This window comes from Carcharhinus amblyrhynchos, chromosome 5 (assembly GCF_965287045.1).
Source record: "Carcharhinus amblyrhynchos chromosome 5, sCarAmb.v2.hapA, whole genome shotgun sequence".
Taxonomy (NCBI): Eukaryota; Metazoa; Chordata; class Chondrichthyes; order Carcharhiniformes; family Carcharhinidae; genus Carcharhinus; species Carcharhinus amblyrhynchos.
This window is the reverse complement of record NC_137328.1, coordinates 98286536-98303944: the sequence shown is the minus strand read 5'-3', so window position 1 is coordinate 98303944 and position 17409 is coordinate 98286536. Positions and strand designations below refer to the sequence as shown.

Here is a 17409-nt window from a genome sequence, read left to right as displayed (position 1 = left end):
TTTGGAAACAGCAAAGATCCCAGCACTGATCCCTCCATTCAGAAACGCACCCTTCCACTGCTACCCTCTGTCTTCTATGACAGAGTAAGAAGTCTGTCGACGCCAGTTTAAAGTTCACAGGTTTATTTGGTAGCAAAAGCAACTAGCTTTTGGAATGCTGCTCCTTTGTCAGGTAAGTAGGAGATCTGTTCACAAACAGGGCATATAAAGACACAAACTCAGTTTACAAAATAATGGTTGGAATGTGAGTCTTTACAGGCAATCAAGTCTTAAAAGGTACAGACAATGTGAGTGGAGAGAGCATTAAGCACAGGTTAAGGAGATGTATATTGTCTCCAGCTGGGAAAGTGAGATTTTGCAAGCCCAGGCAAGTCATGGGGGTTACAGATAGTGTGACATGAACCCCAAGATCCCAGTTGAGGCTGTCCTCATGTGTGCGGAACTTGGCTATCAGTCTCTGCTCAGCGACTCTGCGCTGTCTGTGTTCTGAAGGCCGCCTTGGAGAACGCTTACCCAAAGATCAGAGGTCGAATGCCCGTGACCACTGAAATGTTCCCCAACAGGAAGAGAACAGTCTTGCCTGATGATTGTTGAGTGGTGTTCATTCATCTGTTGTCGTAGCATCTGCATGGTCTCCCCAATGTACCATGCCTCAGGACATCCTTTCCTGCAACGTATCAGGTGGACAACATTGGCCAAGTTGCAAGTGTATGTACTGTATACCTGGTGGATGGTGTTTTCACATGAGATGATGGCATTTGTGTCAGTGATCCAGCACATCTTGCAGAGGTTGCTGTGGCAGGGTTGTGGGGTGTTGTGGTCACTGTTCTCCTGAAGGCTGGGTAGTTTGCTGTGGACAATGGTCTTGACCGAGCCAGTTCTGTATCCATCTTGCCAGATCATCTGTGATCACCTTCTGTGCCAGTCTGCCACAGGGAATCTTGTCAAAGGCCTTACTGAAGTCCATGTAGACATCATCCACTGCCCTACCTTCAAACATCTTCATCACTTCCTCAAAAAACTCAATCAAGTTTGTGAGACATGACCTCCCCTTCACAAAACCATGTTGCCTCTCACTAATACATCCACTTATTTCTAAGAGGCAATAAATCCTGTCTCGAAGAATCCTTTCCAATAATTTTCCTATCACTGATGTAAGGCTCACCGGCCTGTGGTAGGGAGGTTACAACCCTAGAGGCCTTGCTTTTTAACTTCTACCTAACTCCCTAAAATGCTCCTGCAGGGACCTCGTTACTCTTCCTATGTCATTAATACTGATATGTACCATGACCTCTGGCAGTTCAGCCTCTCCCTTCAGAATGCTTCCTGCCTGTGCAGAGACATCCTAGACCCTGGCACCAGGGAGGCAACATACCATCCTGGGGTCTCTTTCATGTTCACAGAGGTGCCTATCTGTACCCCTAACTATAGAGTCCCCTATAATTATTGCTCTTTGTCCCTCCCTGCTTAACAACACCGTTAGCTATACTGCCACTGCTATCCCCTAATAGGCCACCCCCCTCAGTTTCCAAAATGGTATATAGACTTGTTAGAGAGGGGGACAACCACAGGGAACTCCTGCACTGACTACCTGCCCATACTAGTGGTCACCCCATCTGTCTGCCTGCACTTTGGGTACCACCACATCTGTAAAACTGCTGATCTATGACACTTTCTGCCACATTCATGCTCCAAAGTGCATCCAACTGCTGCTCCAACCTATCCATGCTGCCTGTGAGGAGCTGCAATTGGGTCACTTGCTGCAGATGTAGTCATCTGAGATACCGAAAGCATCAGAGATCTCCCATATCTCACAGGTACAGTACAAGAGCACAAAAATAACCAAAAAGGGAAAAAGTACCTCCTCCCACTCTGCACCAAATTACCAAGTTTCAATCCCATTCTGACTGTTTCCCACATGTTTCCCACATACATGCACAAAGTTTACAGACAGCACTTATGCCTCTCTCTTATATAGAGCTTAACTGGGCTGAGATGACTCACGTATCAGTTAGGCTTCAAACAAAAATAAATACAATTCACACCTTTTGCCTTTAATCAGGCTTCAGGTGATAACTGTCCCTCAGCTATTTGGATGGGGGCAGCTCCTTTTTACCGACTAACATGAGACATGACCTCTTTAACTACCACACCATGTTTCTTCAGACAGAATTCTTCAAAATGCAGCTAATGAAAATACAACAGAATTTAGTCCACCTTATAAATCAAATAAAGGATTTAATCATTACTCCAAACTTGGGGCCTCACCCTAAACCACTCCAGGCTCACCACAATTCGACACAGCTCCTTATTTAAAGTGAATCAGCTGGTCAGCTGACTATTCCATCACTCTGTAATTGGTTCTATGTTTTACTGGGTCAGTTGACCCTTAGATCTTTTTCCCACTGGTCACATTACATCCAATTAAAGTTGTCACTGGTTACATTCTAACACACTGCTCCAAATTAACAAGTTTCAATCTCACTCTGGCTGCCTCACTCAGACTGTCTCCCATTTCACGCGCACAAAGCTCAAAGCTAACCTGCACATCTTTGGATTAAGTTGCACCTTACTCTTCTAAACTCCAGTAGAATCAAGCCACGCCTGTTCAACTTTTTTCATAGGACAATCTGGAAATTCCAAATATTAAGTTAATAAACCTTCCCTTAACTTCTTCCAATCCATTTTCATCATTGCTAAAATAAGGAAGGCAATACTGTACACAGTACTCCAGATAAGTCTTAATTACTGCCAAGCAACCTGTCTGCCACTAAAAATGTTTTGTTTTTTGAGTATAGAATCTCATGCCTTCAGAATTTAATTAATGCTGGAGATTTAATTACTTTTAATTTTTTCTCTGTCTCCTTTATTGCTTACATGTAATTCCTCTTTATTTTACTTCTGGTATGTCATTCAAACTTGATCTGTTGTTTCTGCTTTTTTACTTCCTGGATTTAGACTCTGTGGTCGAGATTTTAATTCATTCAAAAGCCATTCACTTATACAGAATTAAAATTGGATCTGGCTTTCTCAGTGAGGTTTCCTCAATTGAGTTGTTGAAGAGCCTTGTTGCCACTTGCCTCATTCACAGCAGTTAGCATTGCTGCCTCACAGCACCTGGGTTTGATTCCTGGCTTGGGCGACTGTCTGTGCGTAGTCTGCATGTTCTCCCCATGTCTGTGCGGGTTTCTTCCAGGTGCTCTGGTTTTCTCCCACAGTCTGAAAGACATGCTATTTAGGTGCATTGGACATGCTAAATTTTCCCTCAGTGTACCCAAACAGGCATCAGTAACTTCCGCAGAAACTTTGCTGCAGTGTTAATGTAAGCTTACTTGTGACACTAATAAGTAAAGGAAAGGATTAACCTACACCACAGATTGCCGATAGGAAGAACCACAGTGGATCAGATGGCCAATGAAAGCAAGGAGCTGCTGAAAAGCCCTTGAAAAGTCTATGGGCAGATATCAGCATTGTGAATGGTGAGAATCATTCCTTTGCCACTGACAGCAAAACCTGGGCTCATATTGACAAAAACGGACACACTCTTCAATGTGAAGAAATGCAGCTGCGGTCTGGAAGTAGGGAAGCAGGTACAACAAAAGGTGACTGCGCCTTTTTTCAATCTATGGATTGCAACCCTAGCTGATGAGATGAATCCACCTTTTTTCAGCTGGCACCTTGATCCTAGAATTGGGATCAGCTTGCCTTGGGACACTTTCACCATTATTCTCAATGGATGTGGGCCCATAGGCCAAAAGTTGCTGCTCATCGGGCATTCAGCTGGGAATTTCACAGAAAGGCCGTATGATTGATTGCCCTGGGGGCACCCAAGTGAGAGATTTGTGCAGCAGAAAATGTTCTTCTGAGGTTCAGATTGAGGCATGCTGTTGAGAGTTAAATAAAAATGAGCTTCACATTACAGCTAGCTGCCTCGGATGTGATCAGAGAGTACTTAATGGTGGCACTGTACTTTCCCATTTTCCTGTTCTGATATGCCAGACGGCTCACACCCATTTGTCAAATGGTGGCACGTTATCGCCTATATGCAGGTTTGAAGTGAATGTTGGCAGTCAGTTGGAGTTCTGCAATGCTGGTATGCAATAACCAAAGGCCAATTAAGAAAACAATTCTTTTCAATCATTTCTCGGAACACAAATGTCTATCATTATCCTTGTGCCTGCTACATGCCCTGTCTAGTTTGCAAACTTAGCCAATTCAATTCTGCTCCTCAATCCAGTGCATTGATAGCTCTTACAACACTTATCCTACAGCTCCCCTCTCCACTCAGAACTTAGCCCCCTCAACATAATTCCTCCAATATGTGTACCTCTTCTACCAGTTACTTACTCTAAATGAATTGTCCCAAATTCTCCATAAAGTTTGAATCAGGGAATTTCTGAAATTGTCCCAGGAAATCCAAACGTGCATCTTTCACTCACTGTAGCATCTTTTTTCCAAAAAGCAGCCAGTGACACTAGTTTGCCAACACTTAGGAAAAGTCCGCACAGCCTCCTTGCAGGAGCAATCACCGGAGAGCGAAATGACACTGGGCTGTAGCACAGCGGTTAGCACTGCTGCCTCACAGCTCCAGTGACCTGGGTTCGACTCTGGGCTTGGATCACCGTCTGTGTGGAGTTTGCACGATCTCCCTGCGGGTTTCTTCCAGATGCTCCAGTTTTCTCCCACAGTCCAAAAGACATACTGGTTAGGTGCATTGGCCATGCTAAATTCTCCCTCAGTGTACCCGAACAGGTGCCAGGAGTGTGGCGACTAGGGGATTTTCACAGTAACTTCACTGCAGTGTTCACGTAAGCCAGCTTGTGACACTAATAAATAATAAGTGATCAAAAGTCAGGTCAAAGAGATAGATTTTAAAAGATTGCTTGCATTTTACTCCTGCTCCTATTTCTTATTATGTTACTGCGAACAGGAATGCTTACAACCTTTAACATGTAAATCAGGTAAACAGGACGCAACTTTCCTTATATCCTGCCATTTCTGAACTTGGGGATTAAAAAGAGTAGAGCAACTCAAATCCATCAGTTGGTGTAGCCTCTCATTGTTAAGTGTCACTCCTGTGAAGTGTGCGACATGTTTCGCCCGGGGTGAGCGGTGGATCACTTTTGATGATGATTTCCAACTCAGTCACAGCTCCAGCACACACACATTAACACACCCACAGTGGATGGGACAGGACGCGCTCAAGCGGTGGCGAACCAGCCGCATAGGAGTCGATGGATTGGAGCAGAAAATAACTGACTGCCTGACTGATTAAGGAGTTGAGCCTCGCTACCTTCCTAGAGCGCCGCTTTCTGACAGCCCAGACTCCAGATTCAAGCCCGGGACAGCCGCTCAAATGTAGGAAATCCCCAGGCAGACTCTTCTACTGGAGAGTTCAACTCAGGCGTTTTCAAACTGTCCGGCACCGCGTCACTGACGGGAAGTGAGCCGGTGTGGTGTGTGTATGTGTGAAAGACAGAGAGAGGCAGCAGACTGACACACACACACACACACACACACACAGAGGTGAGTGAAGTGGAGGGAGCTGGGTTGCTGGCTAGGATCTGTGGAAATGATGTGGAGGTGCTGGCATTGGACTGGGGTAAGCACAGTCTCACAACACCAGGTCTCTGCAAATGACAGGATTGTCAGTAACAGTCTGGGGTGAGCCGATGATCCATCTCGCTTTTGTTGTCATTTCAATAATACAAATGTGAACCTCACAATTTCCGGCTGAAAGGTTACTGTTACATGTGTATCCCCATCTTCCCCAGGACTTTGTGTGCTCGTGTACAGTGCCACACACACACACACACACATTGCAATGTGCCCCCTCCCGTCCACTTGTCCCAAATGTTTGAGTGATTTCAGTTTAACTTGTGCTGTACCGGGAGGTCACTGTGCTGGAGTGACACAGGGGGAAAGAGGGGAGAGGAGGGAAAGAGGGGCGAGGAGGCCAGGGGAGAGGAGGGAAAGAGGAGGATAGCGGGGGGAAAGAAGAGGGAGGAGGGGGAGAGGAGAGGAAAAGAAGATGGGAAAGGGGGAAACAGGGGAAAGGGGGAAAGAGAAGGGGTAAGACGGAAAGGGGAAAGAGTTGGGGGAGGGGTGCTCGCTGTGTCGAGGAAATGTTCTGAGTTGCTGCCACAGCCACTCTGTCCCAATCGCAGCCTGCATTGCCACAGCGCAGTTGCGGGCACCCTGAATGAGGCCATTCAGCCCCTAGACTCGGGCGTGCCAACAAATCAATTTTATTAAGCAATCACCAGCCCCACCCACCTCTCCGTCGCCACATTTTTTTAAAGGAGTCTTTCGAGTGATGGAAAGGGATTTTTTTAAAAAAAACTGGTTCATGGCACGGGCTGAGTGGGAGGTAGTTACTTATCTGCCGAGAAGAATGAGCAGGGTGATTGCCCTGCTGATAAGTGCTAACCCTGCTGTTACAATGTCAGAAAGACTAAGTTCGATGCAGCAACACAGTATTTTAGTGAAGTTTGCTTCCGCACTAGTTGCTACCTCATACGATTCTTTCCAGGGGAGGGGAGTTTAGTTCTACGCACAAACTCTTTAGTGCCAAATACCTCCTTAATGCTCTTTAATTCAAAATCTGCAAACAATTCGGCACCTCCCATAAATATGTACATTGACAGATACATGTAGTCAACCCATAAATATATCCGCTGATCGGTAAATGTAGTCAACCATTTTTTTAAAATATATCTGGACAATGAGAGTCCAATTCCAGAAACGATGGGAGTGTGAAAGTCCTCTGCATCTTTGTGGCTTCACTCTGACACTGAAGCCATTGGAGTTTGGTGAGGGAGGAAGTGATTTCTTCCAACGCTGACCACATACCTGGCACAATGGAAGATGCTTGTGATGGTTGGAGGGCAATCATCTCAGCTCCAGGACATCACTGCCGCCCCAAACATATTCACCTGCTTGGTCCATGACCCTCCTCCCATCATAAGGTCAAAGGTGAGGATTGCAACACTTGGTGCATTCCTTTTTTAACAGGATGTGAGCACCATGGGCTGGGCCAGCATTTATTGCCCATCCCTAACTGTCCTCCATTCCATTTGAGTGTCAACCACATTGCTGTGGGTCTTGGAGTCACATGTGGACCCAATCAGGTAAGGACAGCAGATTTCCTTCCCTAAAGGGCATTAGTAAAGCAGATGGGTTTTTACAACAATCATTTCAATGGTAGACTTTTAACTGCAAATTTTTATTATGCCATGGTGGGATTTGAACCCAGGTCCCCAGAGACCTGGGTCTCTGGATTACTAGTCCATTGATAGTTTGACTTTGCCCTTGACTCCTCAGGTACTGAGATGGTCCCTGTCTGTAAGCAGGAAGCCCTAAGTCATATCCAAGCTAGGGTATTTGTTGGCCTGGAATCTTCTGGATCCAGCATCAACCCCTCGGTGGCCAAAATAAGCCTTCTGGAGATTTTGAAAGAATATTTCAGAGGTGCCATTGAATGAGTTAAGCCAATTTGGCCCACAAGGACCATTCCCACCATTCCCCCCATCCCCAAAACCAGGAAGGAGGGTCCTGCAGCCCTGATGAAAATCTAACCATGCATGGAGAGTAGGGGACTAGGTGGATGACAGAGTACAACTCCCCTGAGAACACTGGAGCTGGCGGGGGAAGGGTGGTTGAGAGGGGGGAGGGGGGTCAAGACGCAGGGGTGTAACTTGTCGAGTGAAATGCCGGAAGTTGAAGTGAATGGTAGTGGGTGAAAATGACTGTGACGGGGTAGGTGGAGCTCAGTAAAGACATCTTCTTGTTGCTGATGTATCTCCCCCACCATCATTCCAAACCTCTTGAGCTGTAATGAAGTACTCTCCACTTTCCTGCGCGAGTGCAGTTGTTAAACGCACAGCCAGGGAAAAGAAAATAGGCCATTTGATTGGCCTAATCTTCATATTGTGGATGTTACTAACAAGCTGCACTGTAGCAACTCATTGTCAGCACCTCATAAAATCTGCAACTTGCCCAACATAGAAGAATAAAGGGCATGGGAACAACAAGCTTCTCTCCAAACCCACCAACACTGGACACATATTGCCTTTCACTTATCACTAGTGGGTAAACATGGTGGAACTCGCTCTTTAAATTCGCAACCTGAACTACTGCAGCATAATAATACCATTTTATCAAGATTGAATAGACAATGTTTGCTGCTCCAGTCCATGATGCTGACATCCTGAGAGGGAATAACAACAGCTTTTTTAAACATAAAAGAATTGAAGTTTTATTTATATAATGCCTAAGTAAGGGAATTTGAATTGATGTTATTTTTGAAATGCATAATCATTTAATTCATGTTAAGCTAAAAGAGAATCCAAAGGCTGGTTATAGGCATGGTAACAGTCAAAAGACCAGTGAAGTCAGACGGCATTGGCTGAAGCACAAGATAGGTGCTTTGCATTGGTGTTTACGAAAGAGGGGAACTTTGCCAAACCCACAGTAAATGAGGAGGTTGCCAGGCTACTGACTGAGATAAAAATAGAAAGAATGACTGCACTTACATTGGGTAAGTCTGCATGGGGGGATGCATCCAAAGTTGTTGAGGATAGAAGCGACAACAGCATTGACCACTGTCTTCCCATCCTCCTTTGGTACAGGGGTAGTGCCAAAGACCTGGAAGATTGCAAATGTTACTACACTTTGGCTCAAAAAAAGGAGATAGAGAAGAATAAACCTGGCAATGCTAGACCAATCACTTCAACATTGGTGATGGGGAAGCTTTTAGAAACACAAATCTGGGAGAAAATTACCAGCCATTTGAACAAGCTGGGACTAATAAGTGAGAGCCAGCACAGATCTGTTTAGGGTAATAAAGATGTAGAGATGCTGGCATTGGACTGGGGTAAACACAGTAAGAAGTCTCACAACACCAGGTTTAAGTCCAACCAGTTTATTTGATAGTAAATCCACGAGAGTAATAAAGACAGAAGGTGCTGGAAAGATTCAGCTGGTCTTTGGAGAGAGAAATAAAGTTAGCGTTTCAAGTCTACATGACTCTTTCTGGCGAATTGTCTTTGAGTAACTTGACTAAGTTTTCGACAAGGTGACAGAGAGAGTGGATGAGGGCAATGCATTTATGGAGTTTGGACATTTCTCTCCACGTCTGCGTGGGTTTCCTCCCACACTCCAAAAATGTGCATGCTAGGTGGATTGGCTTTAATAAATTGCCCCTTTATGTCCCAGGATTAGATCCTGGGACATTAAGGGACAATTAGGTGGGTTGGCCATGATTAATCTGTGGGTTACAGGGTTAGGACGGAGGGGAGGGCTTTCAGAAAGTCGGTGTAGACTTGATGGGCCAAATGGCCTCTTTCTGCAAATGTAGGGATTCTACGATTTTATGGTGTGGGCAGTACATGGACTTTAGAAAGGCATTGAATAAAGGAGCACACATTTGACTTCTTAGTAAGATGACAACACAGAGGATTAAAAAAAAGGCAGTAGTAGCATAAATGCAAGACTAAGGGATGGAAAACAGAGAGTACTGGCCAAAGGCTTTTTTCAGCCTGGAAGGTGGTATATAGTGTGATGATACTGTGCTATTTTGATATATTTACTGTCTAAGCTGGGGTTGCTTTAAAAAGAAGTGTTTTGTTACAAGAGTCGATTTGTCTGGTAAACATGCAGCTGATGCTAACAATACAGGCTAATAATTGATTATAGCTGGGCATGTGTTACTTTGCAGAGTTAATCGACCTTCTTTTTATTTAAATTCTCCTGGGATGTTAGACTAGGTATCCAGAGTCCTGTGAGTTTTTGATTAGGTTGATTGACAATGGTGCAATTCCCTAAGGAACCACTCTTGTTTTCGAACATAATTATATACTTGTAGGCAGCATTTCCCTAGCCGCGTGGAGACAGATGTTGGAGACAGTGTGGTATTGGGGGGCGGGGAAGCTGGGGAAGAAGCAGAACCATGTTAGGACAGCACCCTGATTGGGAGGGCTTTCGTTGAAGTGGGCTGGGTTTAGGATCGGAGGTGGGCAATGAATTCACATCAATAGTGAGGGGTAATATGCAGGTTTTGTTACAATTGTCCAGTGTTGGTGAGGCCTCACCTGGAATACTGGGTCCCCTATCTGAAAAAGGATATAGTAACACTGGAGGCCAGTCTAGTTCCTGGGATGAGAGGGTTTTCCTATCAATGGAGACTAAATAGTCTGGCTCTGTATTCTCCAGTGTTTACGAGATGGTGACCTTATTCAAACTTATAAGATCATAAGGAGGCTTGGCAGGGTAGAGGGTGACATGTTTTCACTATTGGGAGAGTCTAGAATAAGGGGACATAGCTACAAGATAAAGAGCTGCCCTTTTAAATCTGACATGCGTAGAAATTCCTTCTCATAGAGGGTGGTGAATCTCTGGAATTCTCTGCCCCAAAGGGTGGTGGAGGATCATTGGAAGTGTTTAAAGTGGAAATGGAAAAATATTTGATCAAGGAGTAGAGAGCGATGGGAAAACGGCACAGCAAAGGAGTTGAGGCCAGCATAGATCAGCCATGGTTGTAATGAATGAATGGTGGGGTAGGCTTGAAGGGCCTGATGGCTACTCCTGCTTTTATTTCTTATGTGTTGTGTGTGTTCTCACCAACAGGCTAGGCACCCATTGGAACCAGAGGCTCCATGCCCCCGTGACAGGGCCATGGGCAGGAAAGGTCACACCTGTGGTCCAAACACTTCTGTACCCTTGCTAAATCCTTTCCTGGTTTACCAGCCCCAGTTACAGTTCCAGGTAGAGGCTAAAGGGACTGTTTTCCATAGAACAGAAAGAGAAAGCAGAGATATGACATTGGTGTTTAAAATCTTGATGGTTTTAGGTACAGTTAATAAAATGTAACTTGTTCCAATGGCTGATGGGCTGATATTTAGAAGGCATAGATGTAAGATGATTAGTGAAAGAACCAGAAATGACATTAGACAAAACAAGTAGTTAGGTATTTGAATGTACTGCAGGATAGGGTAGTGGATGTAAGTTCACTACAGTAGCCTTTAAAGGGAAATTGAATTAATATTTGAAGGGGAAAGGCTATACAGAGATATGGGCACTAACTGGATTGCTCTTTGTGGAATCCAGCCCCGAAATGCTGGGTCAAATGCTCTTAGGAACATAGGAACAGGACTGGGCCATTCAGCCCATCAAGCCTGATCCGCCTGACATTCAGTAAGATCATGGCTGATCAGTGGACCAAGCTGCCTTTGGCCCATATCCCTTAGTATCTTTGCTTAACAAAGAAAATCTATCTGAGTTTTAAAGATAGCAACCGATCTAGCATCACTGCCTTTTGTGAAAGAGAGTTCCAACGTCTCCCACCCTGTATGTGGGTGTGCTTCCTAACATCTCTCCTGAATGGTCTGGCCCTAATCTTTAGACCAGGCCCCCTAGTTCTAGAATCTGCCACCAGTGGAAATGATTTGTCTTTACCTACTCTGTCTTTTCCTGCTTGTATCTTGAAGACTTCAATGAGATCACTCCTTAACCTTCTAAGTTCCAGAGAAAACAGGTAAAATTTGTATAATTTGTTCTCATTATTAAACCCCTGGAGTCCAGATATCATTCTTGTAAACCTACTCTGCACTCCCTCCAAGGACAATATACAGTCAGAATCTTTTTCCTAGGGTTGAGATGTCTAATAATAAGGGGCATGCACTTAAGGTGAGAGAGAGAAAGTTTAAAGGAGATGTGAGGGGCAAGTACTTTACACAGACTGTAGTAGATGGCCAGAGGTGGTGATGCAGGCAGATACGTTAGGGGCATTTAAAGGACTTTTAGATAAGCACGCCAATATGCAAAGAATAGAGAGATATGGACCAAGGCCAGGCAGAAGGGATTAGTTTAATTTGGCATCATTTTCGGCACAACATCTTAGGCCGAAAGGCCTGTTCCTATGCTGTACTGTTCTATGTTTTATCTTTCCCAAAATGTGGTGCCCAATGTACTCACAATACTTCTGCACCATTCTACGATTGTATTTAAAATGAAGTTTAACGTGTGATCACTATTCTGAACAATGTCCGAAATTGATTATGCTGACAGCTGACGATGCTTTTGTATTTTGCAGAATGTTTTGCAAGCATTTCACTATCAAATTTCAGCTGAAGATGAAGAAGATGCTTTTGCTGTCTGTGACCTTTGCACTGCCCTGCCTATATAAACTCTTTCACAGTCACAGAATGAACACAGGTTCACAGAGAACGTGGCTGGTGGAACCTTACTGGAGCACCTCCCAATTTGTGAGGAACAGAAAGAGCGGGAGGTACCTACAGTTGAAGCTCGACATAAATTGCACTGCCATCTATGAGTCCAGCTCGGTGGAAGTGGGTAAAACCTTAGAAATACGGAAGGGCAATATTGTTGATCTGGAAGATGAAGATGTTGAGTTGATGACATCTGACTGTGCTCAGTACCTCTCCCAACGAGGATATCAAAGCACATTAGTCTCAGAAGAGGAAAAGGAGTACCCTTTGGCATTTTCTATGGTGGTTCATAAAGATGCCATTATGGTGGAAAGGAGTTTAAAAATGATTTACATGCCCCAGAACATATACTGCATTCATTACGACCAGAAATCCTCAAGCTCATTCAAAGCTGCCATGAACAATTTAGCCAAATGCATTCCCAATGTGTTCATTGCGTCCAAGTTGGAACTGGTACACTATGCTCACATCTCCAGACTGCAAGCAGATCTCAATTGCCTGTCCGATCTTCTCCAATCTACAGTCAAGTGGAAGTACGTTATCAACTTGTGTGGCCAAGATTTGCCGCTGCGGTCCAACTTTGAATTGGTATCGGAGTTGAAGAAGCTGGGTGGATCTAACATGTTGGAATCGATGAAGCCCAGTGATCTTAAAAAAGAACGATTCATGTACCACCATGAGCTTCAAGGTAGTTTAAATGAGGAAGAACAGGTGCCCTTCAGAACCGGTGTTGAGAAGGAACCTGCTCCCCACAACATCAAAGTATTTACCGGCAGTGCCTATTTTGTTTTGAGTTATGATTTTGTCAAATACATTAAACACAGTGTGGTGGCTGAAGATTTTCTCGCTTGGTCTGCAGATACCTATTCACCAGATGAGCACTTCTGGGCAAGCATGGTGCGGGTACCCGGAGTGCCGGGCGAGCTCTCTCAGTCTAAGGCTGATGTCACTGATCTGCAGAGTAAGGTGAGGCTGGTAAAGTGGAGTTACCTGGAGGAGGCACTGTACCCACCCTGCACGGGCACTCACCGCCATAGTGTTTGCATCTACGGTTCTGCTGAGCTCAGGTGGCTCCTTGAATATGGCCATTGGTTTGCCAATAAATTTGACTCCAAAGTAGACCCTGTATTAATAAAATGTTTGGAACTGAAGATTAGGGAACGCCAGAAATATTGGGTAGAATTGACTCCTCAGAGGTTCTCTGTTTATGAACATGGTGAAAAGTTTTGGGACTAAAGGAATGAAGCATTCTGTGCCAAAGTGTCCACCAGCTTAACCTCAAAAGGCGAGAAATAAAACGAATGATATTTTTTCCAGCTTTGTGCTGGAAACCTTGTTCAATGCTTTTATAAAGTGTGACACGAGGACATGTTTGATGGGTTTGACAAATTGGATACCATTATTGGCAACGGACAGAAGATATCAATTATGGAAGTGTTTCACATCATTTTTATTCACCTGATCGATGTTGGGTCGCAGTGAAGCGTACACTATAAATATGGTCAATGAAAGGAACGTGGGTGATGTCTGCAATTAAACTTTCTTCTGTCTTTTCTCATGTTCCATGTATGATGCTGAGCTTTCCTCGATCCTGAAACTGTAATAATGCCATGCAATAATGGGTGTATCCTCAGGCTGAAGATGATTTAAAAATCTTATGTAAAATCATGCGAGCTAAAGATTGGAAAGTGGGCTGGTAGGGTTATTAATAAGATGTATAGCAGAGAGTGGGATCCAAACATGCCATTTTCAATATCTCTGCCTGCGCTCAAGCTAAGGCGAGGTTGCTTCCTGAGCAAATTGATGTAATAATGTAATCCATTTTCTAATTCAAATGTTTCTTACTGAATGTTTTTTAAATAATTTATGGCTTTGGTTACGTGATCTGCTTTGGCAATATCAAGTTTACTGGCTAGCAGTAAGATAATGTTGAGCAACTTCATCAATGTCAAGCCACTGCAGTGTGCATCAGACACTTAGCCCATATGAGAGGATCTCTCGGCAGCAGTCAGGCCTCAAGGAAGTTGCACGAATCTGCTTCATAAGCAAAATTAGAAATATCCAGAGCCATCACTGTGGTGCTTTTATTTAAATTAGTGTTTTTTTTTGAATTCAGCATTGACAGTGGGCAGGAACGAATCATTATATCTGAAGGCTGAGTGCATGGTGTGAATATTGTAGCGCAATCAAATAAGGATTTTATCTGATGTGATTTTATGACCACACACATGTGACGGCATCAGTAATCGATGCTTGGTGAGCTGGGATTGTGCATTTGGGTTAAACACTGAGCTGCCGGTAGCTGTTGTTTATTTGATTTTTGCTTTCACCTCTGGAATCAGCCCAGGTTGATGAAATGTCTCTCTAAATGGGGCAATTTGAAACCAGCCCTGCATTACAAAATGTCCCCTAACTGAGTACCTGAGGGCGATTTTACTTTGGCCACAGGGCAGCTGGTATGAGAAATGGGAAAATGCCCTACAAGCAGCCTCCTTGGAGATTGGGTCTGAGGCATTTATTCGAGCGGAAATCAGGGAACTTTGCAGTTGTATCTAAGTACGCTGTGTCTGACCTTGGAATGCTTGATCCAATCCTCAACAACCTGTTAAGCACAAAATTCGCAAGCACCTTCCTCCCTCCACCCCCACACCCAGAAACGGTTGTGTACGCGTGAACCTCATGATTTATGTTCGCAGTAATATTTAATGACGTGATGTGATGCCTTCCAGACTCTCATGTCATTTTTTGGCCTTGATGTTAGTTATCACCTCTTCCAAATCATGCACAAGTCATCAGTCCAGGAAGATGTTTGCTCGGAAGCTAATTTGAAAGGTGCAGCAACAAGGTTAAATGAGCAGTTTAATGCCACATTTCCATTGATTACTACTACTTTGCGTACGTACCTTTGTTTGATTCTTCTGGTAATTTCTCTGATGCCCAATTTTTTCATCCAACTCCATCTGAGCCACCAGTAAGTGCCTGAGTGGAAATTCCATATCGATGAGTTTTGAGGATGACAAAGAGCAGGAGAGGGAATGCCAACTGGTTAATCTGCTCCACAATTGAGCTGTGCCTGCTGATCACTATCCATCACTGTGTCCTGGGCCGCTCTGTCAGTTGCTGATAGGCCTATTGTTGGGGTTCCTCCCAATTTATTTCTGCCTATCACCCCTTGGCCCTCTCTCACTTTAGTGTTGGATATGGTTGGCATTGGGTTCCAATGCCTTTTGAACCTCTCCAAGTATTATCAAAATATACGTACTTCCAGTTTGTCATTTCTTTTTAATTGTTTGCATTTCCTTAAATTTCCGTTCACCGCACTAGCATGTTTCATCCAATTCAAGATTCACAGAATCCCTACAGTGCAGAAGGAGGCCATTCAACCCATTGAGTCTGCACCTACTCTCGGAAAGAACTTCTTACCCATGCCCAAACCCCCATCCCGTAACCCCACAAGCTAATGCACCTAACCTACACATCTTTGGTAATTTAGCATAGCCAATCCACCTAACATGGACTGTGGAAGGAAACCGGAGCACCCAGCAGAAACCCATGCAACACGAGGCAAACATGTAAACTCCACACAGTCACCCAAAGCCAGAATTGAACCTGGATCCTCCTGGCGCTGTGAGGCAACACTGTTGTCAAACGAGGGGCATGCACACAGTGGGTCATGCATGGGCTGCTCTTGGAGGTTTCGAGAGTGGCCTAGTACTTCGTGTCGTTGTGTGTGCTTAATCCTGGACCAGCAGACGGGCATCACAACAGCTCGGTGACTATCACTGCTAGCTGTGCAGATACATGGATTTGGGCCTGTGTCTGTGGGAGTTTGCGCATTCTCCCTGTGGATGCGTGGGTTTCCTCCGGGCGCTCCGGTTTCCTCCCAAACCCCAAAGATGTGCTCTTAGGCTGATTGGTGTACCAAATTGACCCTACACTATTCTCCCCTGAATCTGGCTACATTAGGGGTGCTATTCACATACACACGGGGCAGGGTAGGTGTAGGAAAATGCTTTGTTGAAATGGCGGCGCGGGCTCGTTGGGCCAAAGGGCCTGTTTCCTGTGCTGGGTTGTTCTTTGTTCTTTGCTAACCACTGTGTCACCATGCACAAAGTGCACTGACCCATAAAAATGGAGTGCAATTAACTCCTTTCATTTTGTCAACATTAGTATCAGCTTTTAACCATTAGAACTGATTACAACACGTAAAAATTTGAGTTGTACAGGGTACGATACAAAGAACGTCAACAGCACTCAAGATGTAGAATTCCATATTGACGTAGCATAAAATGGATAGCAACTCATCAACCACTGTCTGAGATTAAAACAAGCCACTCAAACTTTACATCCTATTTAACTCTGAACTAACAATCTGGCCCACATAATCCTGTCTGTCATCAAAACTGCCAACTTCTTCTCTGTATTGTCAGGTGCGTCCCTTCCTGCCTCAGCTCCCTTGCAGCTGGAACACTCATCAATGCTCCTGCTAGCTCTAGACTAAACTATTTCAATGTCTCCTTGCACCCACTGTAAAACTGAACTCATCCAAGCTCATCTGAGCTCATTGCTGCCCATATCTTAATCTTGTTCATCCACCACCTCTGTGCTCGGACACCTCGATTGACTGCTATTTCTTCAAAGCCTCCATTTTTAAATTTCTCATCCTTGTTTTCAAATCCACCCCAAGGCAATACCTGGCAAAACAAATTTCTACACTTAGAATATGACGCAAGTATCCATTTCTCAAATTTTTAAGTAATTAGTTCAGAGGTTGTGGGTGTTGCTGACAAGGTCAGCAATTATTGTACAACCCCAATTGCCCTTGAGAAGCTGGTGGTGAGGCACTGTATTTGAATTGTTGCAGTCCGTGCAATGTAAGTGCACCCATAATGCTCTTATTCACCTAGATTGCACATTGCAACAAATTGTTTGACTGATCCTGGTCTCAGCCATTATCTATGTAGGTATTTATAACAGATATCAGTGGATAATGGTGAGAAGTATTATCTCTGGCAATCTATTTTCTCCCCTCTCATGGCAGCTCTTATTGGAGTATTTGGAATGTTTCCTTGGCTGAGGCTTTCTACATAGACCAGACCTTCCTTGTTTGTGTGACTTAGTATCTTATCGTGTCATTCATTTGCCCTCTGAACCATTTGGGCGTTCTGCATTCTCCTCCTGT

At 44.4% G+C, this 17409-nt stretch overlaps 1 protein-coding gene across 2 annotated transcripts; it reads left to right on the top strand.

Moving 5' to 3' along the window:
- Positions 1 to 5189: 5189 nt before the first annotated feature.
- LOC145343221 (beta-1,3-galactosyl-O-glycosyl-glycoprotein beta-1,6-N-acetylglucosaminyltransferase 4-like) lies at positions 5190 to 15948 on the top strand. 2 transcript variants are annotated; one of them, XM_080189287.1, is made up of 2 exons: positions 5190 to 5358; positions 12092 to 15948. In XM_080189287.1, exon 2 carries the CDS (start codon positions 12093 to 12095, stop codon positions 13461 to 13463), a length of 1371 nt encoding a protein of 456 aa, XP_080045413.1. In that variant the 5' UTR covers positions 5190 to 5358; position 12092; the 3' UTR covers positions 13464 to 15948. The 2 variants fall into 2 exon arrangements, with proteins under 2 accessions (XP_080045413.1, XP_080045414.1); XM_080189288.1 differs by lacking the exon at positions 5190 to 5358 and adding an exon at positions 5531 to 5602.
- The last annotated feature ends 1461 nt before the right edge of the window (positions 15949 to 17409 follow it).

What these genes read in the sequence shown, in the direction of transcription:
- LOC145343221 (XM_080189287.1), top strand. Translation starts at nt 12,093, where the DNA reads ATGTTTTGCAAGCATTTCACTATCAAATTTCAGCTGAAGATGAAGAAG.